Source organism: Sebastes umbrosus, chromosome 12 (genome assembly GCF_015220745.1).
Source record: "Sebastes umbrosus isolate fSebUmb1 chromosome 12, fSebUmb1.pri, whole genome shotgun sequence".
Taxonomy (NCBI): Eukaryota; Metazoa; Chordata; class Actinopteri; order Perciformes; family Sebastidae; genus Sebastes; species Sebastes umbrosus.
The window spans coordinates 24,001,114-24,021,764 of record NC_051280.1 but is presented as its reverse complement, the minus strand read 5'-3'; the positions used below and the strand labels follow the sequence as shown (position 1 = coordinate 24,021,764).

Sequence of the window (20,651 nt, the reverse complement as noted above, 5' to 3'; positions counted from 1 at the left end):
TGCGTCTCTTTGTGGTCATTTTCTGTCCCCTTGTTGTTGTTTTGTGCCTCTTTATGGTCATTTTGCATCGCTTTGTGGTGGTTTTGCGTCTTCTTTGTGGTCATTTTGAGTCCCCTTGTTGTTGTTTTGTGCCTCTTTATGGTCATTTTGCATCGCTTTGTGGTGTTTTTTACGTCTCTTCATGGTCATTTTGCATCGCTTCGTGGTGTTTTTTGGGTCTCTTAGTGGTCATTTTCTGTCTCCTTGTGGTTTTGTGCCTATTTATGGTCGTTTTGCATCGCTTCGTGCTGGATTTTCGTCTCTTTGTGAACATTTTGGGTCTTTTTGTAATTGTTATGCATTTGTTTATGCTTTCAGTGACATTTAGCAGGTGAAGCCTCCCATGGTCTCAGGCCCTTTGGCCCTGCGCCCAGTAGGACAGTTCAGTACTTTATGGCTATACATAAACCCTCTTGATTCATGGCACCCCAATCATCAGCTCTATATAGATAACACTGTATGAGCCAACTGTGCTAACAGAGTAAACATTGCCGTTGGATTAATGTTGCATAAAAAGAAACCAAGTAGAAAGAAGAAGAAAGCAGGCCGAAGTAAAAACAGAGTATCCAATTTTAATGAAGAGATTGATACAATATATGAAAAATCCTGTCGAAACCACAGCTACACATCAACCGAACGTCATGTAACACATTATATTATTGTCTGACCAACTGACAATCATAATGACATGGACACTAAATTAGGCCGACATTTTGCAGAAGGCGATTCTACAAATATCAAATCATCACTTAACATAAACGATGTATGTTTTTAACAAGAGATCACAAATGAAAATATATATATATAAAAGATGAAACTATCATCTACAGTACAAAATATGTTACAACATATTTAAGCTATCAAATTTGTATCCTTTTTACTCAACGTTTCTTGATATGTGTAAAAGGCTTTTGCACATTGCTATAGTTGAGACCAAAAGCAGAATATATGAGGCACAGTTATCAAAGACGAGGCCATACAAGTCCAACATTATGGAAACGTATCGACCTTGCTTGGCCTTCCTGTTGTCATTTAAATGATTTAATTGTGTACGATTTCTTGTTACAATGCGTCTTACTAAGAATGACCTGCTGTGGTTCATTTCCCACTGTGTTTTTTTATTGAACTGCATTAACCTTTGTGTTGTTCCCCATCATCCTGTAATGATGCGGAACAAAACAAAGCTTATTCTGTGGTGAATTTGTGGATGTACAGACAGTATATGACACAGCTACAATACTGTCATTTAAGCACCCATTTTTAGGAAAGTGAAGGCAGTGATGAAGACAGTAAGGTGCTTAATAAGATGCATACTTGAAACGATCAGTCGATAAATCGATTTGTCAATAGACAATAAATTAATCTGCAAATATTTGATAAATCGATTAATCTGTTGTTATTTTTAAACAAATATATTTTTTTAAATCCACTGGTTCCAGCTTCTCAAATGTGAATATATGATAATAAACTGAATATGTTTGGGTTTTGGACAAAATGTGAAGATGTAAACAGCATTTTCAACCATTTTACAGACCAAACGATTACTCAAGAAAATAATCATCGAATTAATCGATAATGAAAATAACCGTCCTATTACACACACATATACAAACATGGCTATAAGGAGGATTGAAGTAACAACTGTGTCATGGGAACAGAAATTATTTGTTTCTTAACTACAACGCATTTTGGCACAAAGAACATATATGCTGCTATATGTATGAATAAATGAAGTAACAACAAAACTGTATCACTTATACAGACAAACTGGTGCTACTGCCTTCATGTGAATATGTCTATTTTCTTGCATTTAACAGGATTACGCCTTGTTGAATGTTACTGTATCTCTGTATATGAGAAAAGTGTTTTATAAACAGGTGTTACTGAGCAGATTAGGAAGCACAGCTACAGTAGAAAAATCTGTATGAGTCAAGAGTGATAAACTGTATAAAGCAGGTAAACTAAAGGTTGCTACAAGCAAAAGCAGGTTGGATCTTCTCCGTTCATGTGTTGCAGTTGTGCAGAGCAGCTCAGCAGGATCGTGGATACATCTGTGACTCTGGAAGTATCCAGATGTCTCTAAAGTGAACATTAAGAATACTGAGTGGTGAGGCCACTACTGAGAAGACCAAAAGAAATCAGATCACTTTGGTCCACTTTTAAACTAGACACAGGCATGCAGACACACACGCATCCCTCTCATTCTGAGTGTTATATTTCAATCTCAACTTCCTCTTTTCTCCAAGGACTCTTTAGCTCAGCAGTAAAAAAAAAAAAAGAAAAAAAAAGGGGTAGGAACAAGAGCCCAGGCAGGGACAAAAACTTTCCATATTGTCACATGGCCGCAGTCTACCAAAATCACAACTCATTCCAACACTTCGTCTAAGACCACATACAGTAGTAGCACATCCTTGGCTCTGAAGTCGTGCTTGCACACTACTTTACTGTGCGTTTCGTCACTGATTGAATATAGGTCATGTGCTTCAATACAACGACACCGTGAGGGCCACATACTCGCTCACTTCACTTCACTTCACTTTATTGTAGTTCACCCATGACTACATAATACTCATACTTACTATTAAGATTGCTTTAATAGGAATAATAAACCTTATTTTTGCTGCAGGTTTTCCAGCACGTTAACAGTCCTCCTGTCATTTACTCAGTTCAACTGAGTGTATCGAGGATGTTTGTTTTCTACAAATAAGGATACATACACGCTCACACACACACACACACACATACATACTGGGCTACATAATTACACTTTCACATAATGGTAACTGAGCTTTGGAACAAAAGCATAACGTACCAAAAGGAGAGAAACCCTGCGATACATCCACTCAGAATGAAAGGACTATAAATAAATCACCTTATTAACATTGTTAAATAAAATCTTGTTGATTCTGATTTTACAGAATAAAACCTTTTGTCTCTTGTGAGTGGATATTCTTCAAAGCCAATAGCTTAGTTTTGTAATTGTGACTCTTTTTGCTCACCCAGCCCTCAGTCTCTTTGAGGGACAGACTGACGGGAACCACGGTGACCATCTTGACAACAGCGGAACCAGTAAGACTTAAGTGTAGTGTAAAGTTGTTTCCATTGTTGAGCTGTGACTGCTGCTACATGTAGGACATGGACAGCGGCGGTGCGCTGGGGGCGAGGGTAGGGGAGCTGATCTCAGGCGGGTACGGCTTCAGGCCATTTTGCTTGTTGTCGTGCAGCTTGCGGACGACGATGTGGCAGAAGTCTTCGGTGTGTCGGTGACAGTTGTCCAGGAGCTGGCGGACCTTGGCGGTGCGCGTGGTCTGGGTCACCACCAGCTCGTAATCCTCCTGCATCAGCATGCGTTTGGACAGCAGGGCGTCCAAGCTCTGGTTCAGACAGGCCTCTGTCATCTGGGCGACGATCTCCTCGCGCCGTGACGCTATCCACTGGGCGATCGGGCCTTGTGAGGGAGGGGAGTCCCACAGCGGAGGAGAGTGCTGCAGCGGAGGAGAGTGCCGCAGCGGAGGAGAGTGCCGCAGCGGAGGAGAGTAATCTGCTCCTGGAGAGATTCAGATTTTGATTGTACATTTTGGTATAACTTTAATTTAATTTAACTCAACTTTCCAGAACTGTATTATTATTATCACCCATTTCATCCATTATGCTTTAACTGCTTGTACCTTGTTGCCGAGGCTGAGGTTTTAGGGTGAGGTTTTCCAGCTGTGTCTCATATTCAGTGACGGGCAGGCCCGGTTTGTTGGGTATGTTCAAATCATTCATGGGCCTCGCACTCTGGTAGCCGTTCAGATTGTTGACTGCGCAGTGGTCCTTCAAAGACTCAGGAGGCTCCAGACTATGAACTAAAAATGACGACGGAAGCCCGTCTTCATCAGAAAGAGTAGAAGAAGAGGTGTGACAAAGCTTATGTTATACACTGATTTTTTTTACATAAAACCTGATGCGTGGTTCTGTGAGCTTTCATAGCCACTCAGTAAATGATGCCCAAACATAAAATGCCAGTCCTGTTGTGATTACCTTTAGAAGGTGCAGCATTGCTGCTGGTGAGGGCACCTGGTAGAGATATGTCTGTGTCCTGGGACGAACAGGAGCCTGAGCCTGAGGTGGAGCTCTCCTGTGGCAGAACAAACAGTGATGTTAAATTTCCATTTCCATACAGACATTAAAGACGTAGTACTAAAAACAGTCAAGGCTTGAAGGGATACTTCAGGTGTTTTGAAGTGTTATCTACAGTAGATGATGATACGCTCCCAGCTTGGAGAAGCAGACAGGAGATACCGCACGGTAGCAAAGCAATATACTGCTGTGGACAGGGTCGGCAGCAAAACGTATTTTAGACACCTAAAAGAAAGACTCATCTAAAAAAAATCAATATCAGTTTAAAAATATGCTGTATTTAGAATATTTTCACTGCTTTAGCTTGCCGTCAGACAGCCCTTTCTGACTGTTCTTGCCAAAGCCACCAGACTCAATGGAAAAAAAAACTGTAATTTTACCACGCAGAACACGGGGGTTGCTGGTCTACCACTGCCTCGATCAGTTAGTTTTGTTTGTGTTGTTGTGTGACTTTGGTGAATCTAAATTAAACAAAGTCACACAATAATACAAGCAAGCCAACTGATTGAGGCAGTGGTAGATCAACAACTCCCCTGTTCTGCAAGGTAAAACTACCTTTTTTTTTTTTCCAATGGAGTTTGGTTGGCGAGAGCATAGTTGACAGCTTCAGTTCCCCCGTCGGAAACATAGAGTGTATAGCTGTCTCACGGCAAGGTAAACCGATATTCCAAATATAGTGTTCACTTAAACTGATATTGATTCATTTAGGGGAGCCTTTCTTTTAGGTGGCTGAAATACGTTTTGCTGCCGGCCCCGTCCACAGCAGTGCATTGCTTTGGTTCTGTACAGTAACTCCTGTTTCCTTCTCCAAATTGGGGGCGTGCTACTACTGTAGGTTATACACTGAAGTACCTCGTACAACCCCATTTCAAAACACCCAAACTATCCCTTTAAATGTAGAAGTATCACAGTTTATTATTAGACTTTATCTTGATATTTCCAGACATTTCAGCTATACTGACCGGCCAGGGGCACGGCCTGTCCTTCAGCATATTCAGGGATCCTTCGTCACTCCTCTTCTCACTCACTGTCTGGGCTGAACAACAGCCTGATGTCCGCATCAACTGTGGAGGAACAAGGAAGAAGAGGGAGATGAGTCATACTGACCGGGAAGGTTAGCAGGGAGCAATAAAATGTTAAGAATGCGTTCAATCAAATAATGCCGAAATCTGCTATCAACCCAAAGAAGACACCGTATTCCCGAACCCCCATAAACAAATATAACCTACATCAAACAGCTTGTGGAGCAGAAGTGATTTCATGTATCTGATCACACCGTTAAAGATTAACTTCTCTAGTTCCTGGTGGAAGTTTTGCTTCCTTTCAGTGTTCGTGCTGATGGGTCCAACTGCATATCTGAATATAAAAGCTGAACACCAAATACTACTTGTTGTATATCCCAGTTATTATCAGTTAAAAGTAATAAATAGTGACTATTTAGTAGTAGTGACACAGTTTAAAACACAAGATTAGAATACTCTATTACTCCCAAAATGATTGACATGTTTTAATACATAGACATATTAATATAACTATTCCTTTAAACGTAGCAATTGTTTATTTCCTCTTTCACTCATCCAGATTACCACAGCCTCAGTCACGTGCACACACACACACACACACTAAGACCTAAAAGAGGAAGGATACAGTATGTTAAGGGGAAATTATGAAGTAAAATTTTTGACCTTAGTCACTGCCCAATTCAAACTGTCCCAAATTACACACAGTTCAAATAAAGTCCCCACTAGTATTACCACTAACCACTAACCACTGATAACATGATTTAGATGAGACTTTAGATGATGTAATAATTATTAGTTTTCGGGGAAACCAACTAAGAACATGTGTTTTGTTTCCCATAGTGCAGTTCTGTTTCATTCTCAGAGTTGCACACATTTACAACTTTCATTGTACAGTTACATTCTCCCACAGCGGGTCACCGAATTGCTGTAAAAAGGAAACACCTACAGTTTAAACTGAGAGATAAAACTGTTTCCCGTAACAGTGTGTTAGTTCATTAGCAAAGTGAAGCAACGGACAGGTTATTAATCAATGCTTTAATTGATTAATAACCTGCCAGTTGCTTAATTGATTAAGTAAAATAGACAGTTTGCTTTTGTTCATTTACCAAGAAAAAACTCTTTTTTTGCAAGAAGATATTTATCAATATATATAACTTGACTTTACGCTCTGGTAACTTGTGACGAGTACTAGTCGTTATTTATCAGCCAACTAATAAAACTAATAGTGACATACTGTACAATTCCAGATTTTCCTGCATATTCAAAATGACAATCTTTGGAGTATGAAGCCTGTTCTTCTAAGCACCATGTACTATACTGCTATATACCATATACTGGTGCCCCTATTCTGTTTGTCATTGTCAAAAGTGGGCAAGTGTGTCACCATTTCCATATTCATCAGCTCAGATAAACACAACTGTGAGAAATGACCTATGGCTTCAAGGTGCCGAACATGAACCATAGTCCAACGACTCTGTTGCATGTCGTTCCCCATCTCTCTCCCCCTTCATTTCCTGTCATCTCAAAACACTTAAAAAAAAAAAGGACCTAACCTTTGATCTCTTGATCTCCAACACGGCCTCCAGGAAGTCAATTTCGTCAAACGTCCTCACCATGGGCTCCAGGTCAATCAAACACTCTGAAATGACAAAAAAAAAACACGACATCGTTAATGTTATCTAGTATACTATATCTAGTCAGCAAAGTAGGACATGTTTAACTGGTATCACTTTTTCTACCAGTCATGTGCTTTTATTCAACCACAGCTCCGTTAGCTGCAGGTGTGGTCAGCAACTTGTTAGTTGTGGTGTTATTTGTTGCCGTTATTTAGGGTACTTTTATGTACAGATGAAACAGGTTGATCTTAGTTGTGGTGTTATTTGTTGCCGTTATTTAGGGTACTTTTATGTACAGATGAAAGGAGGCGGCATGAAACTGTTACACTAAATGAGTCAGTTTTATGGTTTCAATACCACAAAAAAATGTACAGATAAATCAAGACTTTCATTTCTTCTAAAGGCCCAGACACACCAAACCGACATCAAAGAACTAACGGCGATGAAGTCTGACTGTTGCGTCGCCTCACGTTGCTTTTGTCTTATCCAACAAGTTGCACTCGAACACACCGCAAAGACTACAGCTGACGGCCAGTTAGCATGTACGTTCTGCGCCTGAGTGAGATGAAATAACTCTCCACAACAACAGGTTGCGGTAGTCTGTATTCGTTATTCAAAAATGGAAACTGGAAGACCGAGGATGGCGGATATACAAGCCGCTGTTATGAAACGTACATGAAACAAAGCGGCGTTTGCCAACCATTTTAACGCCACTCTCACTCACAACTTAGCTTCATTACCGATGGACATGTCATTGTGAAAATATCCGTGTGTAGGAATGATCAGATGAGATGAAAATGAAAAATCTGTGTGCCCTCTTGACTTTACTCGTTGGCTTGCTTTCCTCACGTCCGTTTCTCTTCTCGTGCACTGATTCGTTTAAGCTGAACTGCCAATCAGAGTGAATTCTTTCAAAAACGAGCTCCGCGCCGATTCAACATGCCGAAAACCCGACCCGGGCAGACTAGAACCGACAGTACGGGACACACCGCAAAAAACAGGCCGACAGATGCTTACCAACGGCCCCAAACTGGTGCGTCAGGTCCTTAACAATGTGGAAAATACAGTATGTAATGTGACTGTGTTGCTGTGACTCTGCAGTTTGTGTGTTAGTGAGAGAAAGAAGATTAGGTGCACTCAGTTTTTTGTCCTGCCAAAGATTATTGCCTGAACACATGTCACTAAGTGGTGAATGTCTATATCTTTGTCTAAATGGAAAACAACACTCATATCTATAAAGAGAACATTTCAATAATGTGACCGGAAGCTGATACTTTAGTCACTGCTTTGTCAGGGTAAAATTTAACACTGACTAGGAGGATTTGTCTGTTGCTCAACATGAAACTACGAATTTGTAAACTTCTGCCAGAAATGAATTCCTGTTGGTTCGGGTAATTTACAGTATGTGATCTTACTGAGGAAGGAAGGCCGTTCATCAGGGTTAGAGGTCCAGCCGGAGGTCATTAAATGAATGAGGGTTCCTCTGCTGGGGATGTCAGCAGGCAGACTGTCCAGAGTGATGTCAGGACGCATCCCACGCAGCACACTGAACATGATCTGCATGGGGTTGGTCACCTCTGATCGCACAAACACACAGATCAGTGATTAGTCTGGTAGCACCATGAAAGTTCACTCAAAGAACAACTGAACTGAATGAGAGAGTGGCAAAGATATACATTAAAAACAAACAAACAAACAGGAGATAATAAAAAATGTGTTACCTTCAAATGGAATCTGCCTGGACAGCACTTCCCACATAATGATGGCATAGCTTCAATGTAAACATGCAGGAGAGAAACAGTTACGGGAATTTAGAGTTACATCATTCTTTTCGACTGGTATTCCCCTTTAGAGTTAAGGGACTTTACGACAAGCTAAAGTAAGCAGAGAGGCTGCTTTGAGGAAGAACAATGACAGGTCAATCAACCTGTTGCAGCCTATTGCACAAAAACCTAAAGGGATAGTTTGGATTCTTTGAAGTGGGGTTGTATGAGGTACTTATCCATAATCAGTGTATTACCTACAGTAAATGGCGGTCGGCACACACCCAGCTTGGAGAAACAGACACTTTTGTGTTTTGAAAGGTGAGTTTGGATTCACCAAAGTCATACAATAACTCGAACAAACTAACCAATCGATGCAGCGGTAGGCCAGCAACTCCCTTGTTCTGCGAGGTAAAATGACTGTTTTTATCAATGGAGTCTGGTGGCTTTGAAGAAAGCATAGATGAATATGATAGCTTCAGTTCCCCAACAGAAAGGGCTGTCTCACGGCAAGGTGAAAATATTCTAAATATAGCGTAGCCTTAAAATGATTTTTTTAGGTGGGCCTTCCTTTTGGGTTAGTAAAATGCGTTTTGCTGCTGCTCCCTTAAAAGGCAGTACATTACTTTGCTCCCATGCTGGTACTCCTGTCTGCTTCTCCAAGCTGGGGGTGTACCGACCGCCATTCGCTGTAGGTAATACACTGACTATGGATAAGTACCTCATACAACCCCACTTCAAAACACCCGAATTACCTCTTTAAGAGACTGCACCAGTCACAATCCAGAAGAGATTCATATTCAGCCACAGACGACAATGAATTTCTTGTATTGTTTTACTTCTTTCATCACAGCCACCACTCCCTCTTTCTGACAGATTCTTGCTATCAGCCCATTTTCCCAGTATGGCTGGCAGATTTCGTAACTGGCACAAAACGCTTCACTGTTCTGTGGTACACTGGTATTCTAACAATCCAACAACCCCATGAGGGAACGCTGTCACACCTCGCCAGTCAGGAAAATCTGCTCAACAAACATTTACTCTATCAGAGTTCAAAAACTGTGCAATGAAGTCATCGAGAGTTCATCCGCTCACAGATTCTGCACAATAATTTGACCACTGACCAATAGACATCATATACAAAAAATATATTTCGATGGGACTCATGTTGTAGATACTAAAACCAAACCCAGATTAATGGAGAATGTCTATTGTCCAACCTAGTTATTGAGGTTTTGTGCCTCACCTGTACATGTCGTGTTTCACATCAGCCCGGCGGCTTTTGGATGGTTCGTACTTCTCAGGGGGCATGTAGATCACTGTGCCCCCCATCTCTGTGGGCTTGGACCCCGAGCCTTTACTGACGGACAGCTGCCGCCACTTTGAAAGGCCAAAGTCAGCGATCTGGACGGAACAACAGGAGAACATTAGCATTATGTGATCATACTACATATATGATTTTTTAAAGTGTTTTAACGCTGTTTTTCTTGGATCAGCTTTTTCTTTTATCAATTAAAGAAAACTGATTGGGGCTCCAAGAACATTAGCTATGTTGTGGGAGAATTGTTTATTAAAGTGGGAGCTACTAAGACACACATTGTTTATTAGCACAGGCTTTTGAGGCAGCACTTTTTCTACAAGGTAAGTGGACTACAATTATTCAAAGAAATAATAATTAGGGCCAAAACTAATAAATATTTTCATTGTCAATTAACTTGCTGATTATTCTCTCAACATTTTGTCTAAGAATCATGAAAAATTACCATTATAATTTCCCAGAGCCCAAGATGACATCCCCAGACTGATTTTATCAGAGCAACAGTCCAATTCCCTTAGATATTCAGTTTACTATTATATACTGTATGCTAAAGCAGAAAATCCTCACATTTCAGCACCTTTAATCAGAGATTTTGTTTTTTAATTTTGCTTGAACAAACATGGGACTTCACTTACAACCAGACTGAGTTACACCCACGCTCAGATGTTTCATTCCTGTCACACATCCAGTTCATACTGTACCAAAGTCTTGCTGGCACACGTACCTTAACGTGAAATTCCCCATCCAACAGTATGTTCTGCGTCTTTAGGTCATGATGTAAGAGGGGAGGGTTCATGTTGTGAAGGAAGTTAACCCCCAGGGCAATCTCATACAGGATCCTCAGTCGCAAAGGCCAGGCAAGCCCGGGGTACATGTCCTTCTGTAGGCAGAGATAACAGACCCGGTGTAAACATGTAAGTAAGAGCGTTTAAGCAAGTGCAGAGGGAGAGGAGGTATTATACTACTACAAAACAAAGCAATGCAAGGGAACAAACTAAGGGTGGAGGAAATTTACTTGGGCAGCAAATAACTAGTTATTAGTTAGTTCAATTGTCAATTAATTGATTAATTGTTTGGTCTATAAAATGTCAGAGAAAAATGTCAATCAGTGTTTCCCAAAGCCCAAGATGACGTCCTCAAATGTCTTGTTTTGTCCACAACTCAAATATATTCAGTTTACTGTCATAGAGGAGGAAAGAAACCAGAAAACATTCACATTTAAGGAGCTGGAATCAGAGAATTTGTACTTTTTTTTTCTTAAAGAATTACTTAAACCGATCAATGGATTATCAAAATAGTCGTTGCACCTCTAAAATTTACTGCACCAAGACAATTGGGAATTTCCCCAAGCTAAATTTCTCTGCTTTACTTTCTCTTCCCTTTATTGTTTCAAAGTTTCATCAGACTGTGAATACTTCCAAGTTTCGCTTTTGATCTGTCCAACAAGCATGAATGCCAGAGCTAGAGCTAGAGCTAGAGCTAGATGGAGCAGCTTGCCAAAAAACAACCAAAAACAACAAAGAGACTCTTTCTCTTCAGCCATTTTGGCAACAAAAGAGCAGAAACAAGAACTGTATAACGTTCTCGACATTTGTGACTGTGTCACTTGACTAAATACAGAATACTTTTTAATCCTTTTTGTCTCTGTTTAGTTACATTTTAACTCTCCTTTCATGAGTGAAAGAGGAAAACAATATAAAGGCCTTATAGCCAAGGAAAGCTGCTGTCTTTTTTATCCTGAATCCATATTAATTCTTTAAGATTGAGTTTTGGATTATGATGTTAGGACTGGATCAGTTTCTGAATGAACAACTCTCAGCATTACGCAATGACCTGATGACATATAGCTACCTCGTGGAGCAACAGGTCCAGAGAGCCATTGCTCATAAACTCGGTGACTATGCAGAAAAACTCTGGCTCGTTGCAGATCCCGAATATCTGGATGATGTAGTTGAACCTGGCTTTGTGGAGCACCTCGGCCTCCTTCAGCAGGCAGTTCCTCTCTCTGAAACACAGAGTCACGGTTTACTCTCACACAAAGTGATAAAAATGCCAAAACAGTGAGGACATTTCCTGTGTTGTGGGTGTACACAGAGGTACGGGAAGCACGCTAAAGAAACTGACATCATTATCACCATATTAGAATAGGAAACGTATGCCAAATCATAAAATGATCCATGCAATGACACATGTTCCACTTTTATGTGTTAGCTGAGGCCAAAGTATTTATTGTGTCTAACAAAACACTTTAATATGTTAGTTTTTTAAGTACAATTAAGTACTCAGAATCATTCATTTAGACTACAAAAATGTGTAGAATAATAATATTAATGAAACATATCATCACAATATGATCTAGTTGAAATAAATGAATGCTAATAGTTTAGTTTTTACAGTTATTGCCTCCCACCCCCATAACTGTCATTGCATCATTACAAAGGAGAGTAAGGGGGTCACCCAACTCTTTAAATGTGTGGATGTGAGTAAGTTTCACTTGAAGCTCAACTGCAGGAAGGCAGAGTGAATATGGCATCTAGAGACAAACCAGGCAGCTGGTTCAAAGAGAAAGCAATGAAACAACTCCTGGGACACAACAATAGCACCTATTAAAGTCTGATCGATTAATCGGCCAAACCAATATATCAGTATCGGCATACAGTAATACTGTATGTCGGCCGATAAGTTACAAGAAATAATAGTAAAGAAATACCAAGAAATGTTTAATATGACTTAGAAACTGGCTCTCCACTGTTCTTTGTATTTGCTTGTCTCCATTTTTGTTTGCCCTTAGTTCCTAGTATTGTCTGTTTTTGTTGATATATATCAGAAATGAGGCATGATACACAGCCCACAGAAGTCTGTATCGCTGACATGCACGAGGTTTGTTCACCTGAGCTGCAGGAAGGCAGAGTGATTATGTCATCCATAGACAGGGCACTGAAACAACACCTGGGTCACTATGAATATACATCTGATTCAAATGTACCTGCAGGCCTCACATTTGATTCACACTGACACCAGTTCAAGTCTTGATGCTCTGATGTTCACCTTAGACAGTTTTCCTGTGACTGCACAGTCACATTGATGCTAACTTTTCTGTAAAAAATGTCACTGGAATAACACAATTTGAGTGTACAGTAAGGGAACCACAGTCCTCTCAAAAATAAAATAAAAAATGTACCCTAAAAGAACTATATATGTGTAGTGCAGTCACTTGATGCTAACTCTTCTGTAGAAAATGTCACTGGAATAACACAATGTAATTTTCTGTTTAACTTAGGCTATCTTTAAATTTTACTGTAGTTAAGATGACTCCCAAACAGTGCATTATAATGGCCTAAATTGTTATTTGAGGTGGTCACTATTGACCACCTCATGTGGATGAGAGCAAGTTTGTTCACCTGAGCTGCAGGAAACCAGAGTGATAATGTCATCCATAGACAGGGCAATGAAACAACACCTGTGTCACTACAGTATGAATATACATCTGATTCAAATGTAACCTACAGGCCTCACATTTGATTCACACTGACACCAGTTCAAAGTCTTGATGCTCTGATGTTCACCTTAGACAGTTGATGCTAAAATGTCACTGGAATAACACAATGTCATTTTCTGTCTGTCTTTAAATATACTGCAGTTAAAATGACTTCCAAACAGTGCATTACATGGCCTAAATAGTTATTTTGAGGTGGTCACTATTGACAACACAAGGTATATTTACCTTTCTCCAACAGGACAGTCGAGTTTCAGGCACTTGATGGCCACAGTGGTCCTCCAGTCGGAGTGCTGCGCCTTGAACACGGTGCCGAAGCCGCCTCTGCTCAGGTAGTACAGGTCGGTGAGCTTCTGGTAGGGGATCACCGGCAAGGTGCTGGTCAGACTGCCGATGTTCATACAGCCCATAGCCGCCATGTGCGGCTCCATAGCAGTCTGGGAGCCGTTTACGGAAAGTCTCTGAGGGTTTATCATCCAACTAGGTCAGCAGAACACTGAAAGCAGAACTGCCCCTTTTTTGGTGCACTGCAATGAGGAAGAGCTTCTTCATTCACACACATGCCATCATGTCTCTGACTGCTAGCTAAGAGAAGCTAAAGTAACGGCTGAAAAACAGCAACCGATAAATGGTTCAGATAAACACAGAGCACACAACGGGTAGAATTAAGTATATGAGCTTACACTTGCCCGTTTATTCGTGTAATGCTGCCAAACTGCCTCTAACCAGCTGTCAAAGAGGAACAACAACAGTGAGCCGCCTGAGCGCCGCTGTCATTTAAGGCAGGTGGGTTTGTTGTTGCTAATGACGACACGCTTCCGGGTTCTTGCGTGATGCGTTCATGGAACATACGTTTAAAGCAGATTCAGATCGTTGGAGTGTGGAGCAGTAGATTGGCAGGAACAAATAAAATAAAATAAAATAAAATAAAATAAAATAAAATAAAATAAAATAAAATAAAATAAAATAAAATAAAATAAATAATAATAATAATAATAATAATAATAATAATAATAATAATAAAATGCTCTCCATTATTCCTGTTGCCCTTAAGTAATTAATTAGAAGATTGTGTACTTTCTTAGATGTCTTTCCTAGCAGATTCCCCATTGTAATATTTCCATCATCTACTCCTGATAGCAATTCCCTTCTTTCTTTGTCATATTTGTTGCACTCTATGAGAACATGCTTGACAGTTTCTGGTTTATTACAGTGCGTGCATTAGTTAAGTTGGGTGCTTGCCTATTCTATGGAGTGTTTGGTTTAATCCTGTATATCCTATTTTCAGACAGGTAATGATAATGGTAATAATGACCATCTCTTCCCTTGGGCTCCTGCTCTGTATTCCACCAGCTCCTACATGTTTCTGAACACTGTACAGATGTCTCCCTTGTTTGTTTGTTTGTTTATTTAGATCCCCATTAGCTTTTGCATAGCAGCAGCTATTCTTCCTGGGGTCCACATAGTTTACATGGTGACAATACAAAAATATACATTCACACTACTCATCATACACTAACAGAACACATCGTAATACACCTCAACAGTAGTTTAATATGATTGTGGTTTTCCCAAACAGCCCTTTGAGCACACACACAACCTTTCAAAAGAGGAATTACAAGATAGAGGCAAACCCAAATATGACGATGGTGTGTTGATAGGTTGTTTAAATGACTTCATTGTTTAGACTTCATTTTTGTTTCACTTTCGTTGGAAGTAAAAAAAAAAAGAAAGCCGTCAGAGCTTGAACACAACTGTTGGAATTTCCCAAAAGTGGGGCTTTCCTGCAAGGTCAAATGAGCCTCACATCATTCCCTGCCTTGTTTTTATATATTTTTCATTGTGCTAATATAAAAAAAAAAAAGCCTCACATCTCTACCAACTACTATAGGACTGTGATTAATTTAATGCAGTGTTTCACTTATTTTATACATCCTGCTCTAGGTAGAACTTGAGAAGACCATACACAGACAATGAGCAGACAATATAGAACACAAAAACAAGTTCCTAATAAATTCCAATAAAACGTCACACTAATCCTGTTGGATGACATAGTTACATCATAGAAGACTAAAAAGTAAAATACCATAATGTCACTAAGGCCTGTCCATACACTTCCTGTAATGTTATAATGACCTTATTGTGTTATCAAATTACTTTATGTATCATTACTTACAATTGTATCATAGAAAAATACTGATTGAATATATTTCCAATCATAATATTATTACCAGATGTTAATGTTAGTGTTCGCAGGGTTTTTAAAATTATGTTTTGTAGGTGTGTGCTTTATTGAAACAGGAAGAGAACCTTCCTGCCTGGAAGTATCTTGACCGTACTGAAGTACATGATTCACTGAAGCCTGTGTTTGCCTTGTCCCCCTTGTAATCTGAAACCCCTGTGAAGTAGAGGGTGTCAATAAATCAGTAACCATGTTAAACTGCTGCTTATGTGGAATGTGCCGAGAGTTTTTGATGATCCAGCAAGACTATCAACAGGACAGCACAGTCCAGGCAAGAAACTTGAATCAAAGAAGCGCTGCTGTTCGTTCTTCCAGCTCTGACAGACAGATGTAGGTAGGCTCCTATACTCTGTGTGTCCTTGTGCGTTCCTGTTTTTATATTAACTCTCTATGCTTGTTAATATTTGAAGCTAACCAGCATCACCACAGATGGCTGCCCCCTTTGTTCCAGTCCCATTCCCGGTGGATTGGACTGGAGCGTGCAGGTCCTGGACGAAAAGTGGGTGTCTTGTACATTCTACGTCTTCAGTGGACTGTGAGCGCTCACCTCCAGTAAGTATTTCATGGGTGAGAGGAGCTGGACCCTGGGCTTTTACTGCAGTTGGGCCTCCCACCCCAGATGACTCCTGGGCTGGACCCAGAGGAGGCATGTTGGATGGGTCATCCACACTGCAGGAGTGTGAGGGGCGCCTCAAGGATAGCTGGGTGGAGAGACCCATCACCCCGATACTGTTGGGCTACAAGATCCTGGAGGAGAGGGCAAAGTTCACGGTAAGGATTTAACAGGTCTCGCCATTTCAACTTTATAGTAAATCCATCAGTGAAAACAAAAAAATATGGGTTTCCAAAAGTGTGTGATACATTTTATTTTTAGGTAAAAGCCTTGCTCGACACTGGTATAGTGATGAATGGATGGATGGATGTGCATTTTTAAAAACACATGGACTTTGTCTGACAATGTATGGGATGTCACACTAACATTATATGACTTGTTATCTTGAAAAAGCGTCCATAACGTGTGTTGCACAATACTGTTGAAAGAGCAAAATCAGTCACAGTCACAAGTGGGAGCACGTCAGTACGTTTTGCAACAGCAGCTGCACATAAAATCCCCCAGTTTCAGAGGATGTTCTATTTGTGTCTTAACTGGCTAAGACACTCACTACTACTACTACAACTAGAACAGCTCACTACTCTACTGGGTATAAACTGTACAGACGCTCTCTCTGATATCACGGCTCATCTGTGGCGTCTGCGTTGGCCTCTAATGTGTTGTAGGTTTATAAGATCCTGGTGACGGGGAGTCGAGGAGACAGCTGGGTGATCTTCAGAAGATACACCGACTTCTGCAGGCTCAATGACAAGGTGAGAACCAATCATACAACTCCATCACTAGATGATGAGATGCTATGTATGCAGCATGAGGGTGTGAAATGACAAACCATGAAATTCCCACAACGGTAAGATAAACCTGGTCTTTGTTCAAGGAAAGATCTGCAGGGTTGATATAGTTTGCTGCTTCCAAACATTGTATTTAGTCCAGTTAACATTACAGTCATCTTGTCTACACCTCAGTTTGAGTGCTTTTGGCATCATGAACCACTACCATCTTTCACTCTCACTGATATGATGTTGTTGCCATACTTATTTTATGTTCTCTTCCCCTTTCGTTCGTTGCTTCGCTGCAGCTTAAAGAGCTGTTTCCCAACCGTCGTCTAGCCCTGCCTCCGAAACGCTGGTTCAAAGACAACTATGGCGAGGAGCTTCTTGAGGAGAGGCAGCTCGGGCTGCAGACATTCCTGCAGAACCTGATGTTACACAAAGATGTCATCAGCAGGTGTGTGTTCTGCCGATAAGACGTCTTTCAACACTTCTTCAGAGATCAGCTTTGTTTGATTTGTAGTTTTTAATCTATTTGCTTCTCAGCGAAGCCGTCAGACACTTCCTGTGTTTGGTTGACCCGCCGAGTCCATTTGACAGTCTGGAGGAAAGTAGGGTGAGGTCACTTTCTTCACAATAATATTGTCTCTAGAGGTCAAAAGGTCAAGATTTTTGTCTGGTAATAGGGTGACCAGATCCCAACAAACCAAATATGGGACAAAGAGTATGTTTGTGTGGGACAATGTGGGACACGTTACCAAGGCTGAGAGGTAGTCTACAATGTTGATATGATGTCTATCTAACTTAAATTATAAGCATTTCTACTCTGCCCCTTATCTTGTAACATTTCTAAGCTTTGCCCGAATGCATCCATAGATCGGCACATCTCCTTTTGACCCGCACGTTTCTTGTGATACTCACATGAACTGTGTCACTTCATGTCGTACTCCCCCTGTGTGAAATTGAAAAATAACTGGCAAATTTCACAAAAAAACCTGAGAATCACCTTCCACCAGCTTATAAATACTTATAAGTAGTTTCACAGTCTTTGTTGTAGCTGCTCTTCCTTTTCTTTGTGGTAGTTTCCATCATATTCCGCCTAAATCTGCAAAGCTTGTGACTTTGCGGTGACTCTCAATTTTCTCCGTTGGGCATAGCGTAGCAAAGACAGTCAAATGTTAACCTGCACTTGACCCACATGTGCGCAGTTTGACAGTAAAAAGCCCCGTGATGAAAGCCTTCCCTGCTTTCTTCACAGCCATTGGACAAAAGTAAAAAAAAAAAGCATCTGTCCTGCAGTAGTTTGACTTTTGAAAACTAGAGCCGATGAAAATGTGGGACATCGTTTCAATATGTGGGATGTGGGACAAGGGATAAAAATGCTGTGCAGTCCCTCGTAAAGTGGGACACCTGGTCACCCTATCTGGTAACCACTGGCTGTTGCTGTGAGTACAGGCCTTTTGTGAGACTCTGGAGGAGACGAACCATCGTCTTCAGAGGGAACTCCTTGAAAATCAAAGAGAGTTTGACACTTTAAAGAAGACCCTGGAGGAGAAGGAAAACCACATCAGCCTCCTTCTGAAGAAAAACAAGTATGCACAGAAATAGTACAATAGTAGAGTAGTAATAGAATAGTACATGTACTGTACACTGTATTGAAATGATTTCCTCTCACACAGATCCCTGTCACTTTCTTCAGAGAGCTTCGAGAGTCCTCGCCAGCTAACAGCAACGATAGCCACGGACACAAACAGAGAAGGAGGCACAGGTGTGGATGGATTTAAGCAGAAACACACAGATGGAAATGAAGATGAGGGCGATGACAGACAGAGGACATTCTCTAACTGAGGTTGTCAACGCATCAACAACCCTTTAGTCCTCCTATATTTAGTCTTCATGTCCTTATCTCATCCCCAATTTTACTGGCAGTTGATGTAAAAACTAGAAAATGTAAAATTCAACATTAATTCATAAAGACAAAATGACCAGAGGGTGGCAGTGTATTAGAAATTTCCAAAGATAAATCCACTGCACCTGAATGAAAGGGATGCTGTGGACTTGATGTTCTGTTCTCGTTGCACACACAAAAGGACGTCTCTCTAAACCCTGAACTCAGATCTCCTTGCTGATTGGGCTGACATGTTTACCTCTCAAAGAGTGAAAAGCAGTTTTACAATAAGTGAATGAAAACCTCATTCATGCCAGCCTCATTGTCAGACTGCAGAGCCATTTCACTTCATTCATTCTATTTGTGTCACAGAACAGACGACAGACGTGGGCAGTGATTCAGAGGTCTGGGACCAGGCTGCATTCATACTGCACATCATTTCATTTATATTGTAGGCTTCAATGAAAACATACATTATGACAAAAAAACAACAACTGAATGAGAATTAAACATGCTAGAGAAAAGGGTTTAAGGAGGATATATATATATATTTGGGTGGGTTTCAAAGACATTTCTTGAATTGGCTGATAACTGAACTGAATAGGGACGGCCTGAATAACGTAATGCACAGCAGACTATAGGACATTTTTTCTGGAAATATTATGACTTTATTCTTGTAATATTACAACTTTTTTTCTCTCAAAAGTGGTTTATAAATGAATTCAAATTAATTAATGTATCATTGACGTGAATAGGTGCCACAAGCACATTTAAAGAGGTTACTTCCCCAAATAAAAGACTCAATAGAAGATGGAGGAGTAAATCATGCCTACATGTGTGCTGCACAGCAGGGAAGACAGAAATATTTGAATGCAATACAGAATGCCTGAGAGTCTTACAGCATTATATTCCATTATATTTTTATATTTTGAATAGGGCTGTCAATCGATTAAAATATTTGATTGTGATTAATCGCATGATTGTCCATAGTTAATCACGATTAATTGCAAATTGATCACACATTTTTTATCTGTTCAAAATGTACCTTAAAGGGAGATTTGTCAAGTATTTAATACTCTTATCAACATGGGAGTGTTGACAAATATTGTCCAGAAACCCTCACAGGTACATTTAGCATAAAAAAATATGCTCAAATCATAACATGGTAAACTGCAGCCCAACAGGCAACAACAGCTGTCAGTGTGTCAGTGTGCTGACTTGACTATGACTTTCCCAAAACTGCATGTGATTATCATAAAGTATACAGCATGTCTGTAAAGGGGAACCCATTTTCATCGACATACCTTGAGGTCAGAGGTCAAAGGACCCCTTTGAAAATGGCCATAGCAGTTTTTCCTCGTTAAAATTTAGCACAAGTTTGGAGCATTATTTAACCTCCTTCCCGACAAGTTAGTATGACATGATTGATACAAATGGATTCCTCAGGTTTTTCTAGTGTCACATGATACCAGTATCTTCACTAGCTTTAGAACTGAGCTTGCAATCTCCGAAAGATCGATTGCGTTAATACCTTAAAGAAATTAGTGTCGTTAAAACAAATTTGCTTTAACTTTGACAGCCCTAATTTTGAATTGTCACCTGCCGCCTGAACTTTGTGCTTTCCTTTACATAAATAAATACATTTCCGCCATAAATTGATGCATAAAAATTCACAAGAATAGAAGAAATTAAGTGTTTGACACTCAAAGACCCCCGCTTCATATGTGTCCCTCCCCCCAATGTTGAAACAAAACCTACGCCCTTG

The 20,651-nt window shown here is 40.3% G+C and overlaps 2 protein-coding genes across 2 annotated transcripts; one reads left to right on the top strand and one right to left on the bottom strand.

Annotated features, from left to right (window-relative positions):
• Positions 1–591: 591 nt before the first annotated feature.
• Positions 592–14,283, bottom strand: LOC119498046 (receptor-interacting serine/threonine-protein kinase 2-like). The gene is made up of 11 exons (XM_037786518.1): positions 13,605–14,283; positions 11,732–11,885; positions 10,605–10,760; positions 9,809–9,966; positions 8,521–8,570; positions 8,215–8,376; positions 6,737–6,822; positions 5,124–5,225; positions 4,063–4,159; positions 3,708–3,911; positions 592–3,586 (listed from the first exon to the last, which is right to left on the bottom strand). The coding sequence occupies exons 1-11, from the start codon at positions 13,850–13,852 to the stop codon at positions 3,162–3,164; spliced, it is 1,842 nt and encodes a 613-aa protein (XP_037642446.1). The 5' UTR covers positions 13,853–14,283; the 3' UTR covers positions 592–3,161.
• A 1,203-nt stretch (positions 14,284–15,486) lies between these two features.
• Positions 15,487–19,482, top strand: LOC119498057 (sorting nexin-16-like). The gene is made up of 7 exons (XM_037786541.1): positions 15,487–15,948; positions 16,029–16,389; positions 16,897–16,983; positions 17,307–17,455; positions 17,545–17,614; positions 18,454–18,590; positions 18,678–19,482. Exons 2-7 carry the CDS (start codon positions 16,048–16,050, stop codon positions 18,844–18,846), a joined length of 954 nt encoding a protein of 317 aa, XP_037642469.1. The 5' UTR covers positions 15,487–15,948; positions 16,029–16,047; the 3' UTR covers positions 18,847–19,482.
• The last annotated feature ends 1,169 nt before the right edge of the window (positions 19,483–20,651 follow it).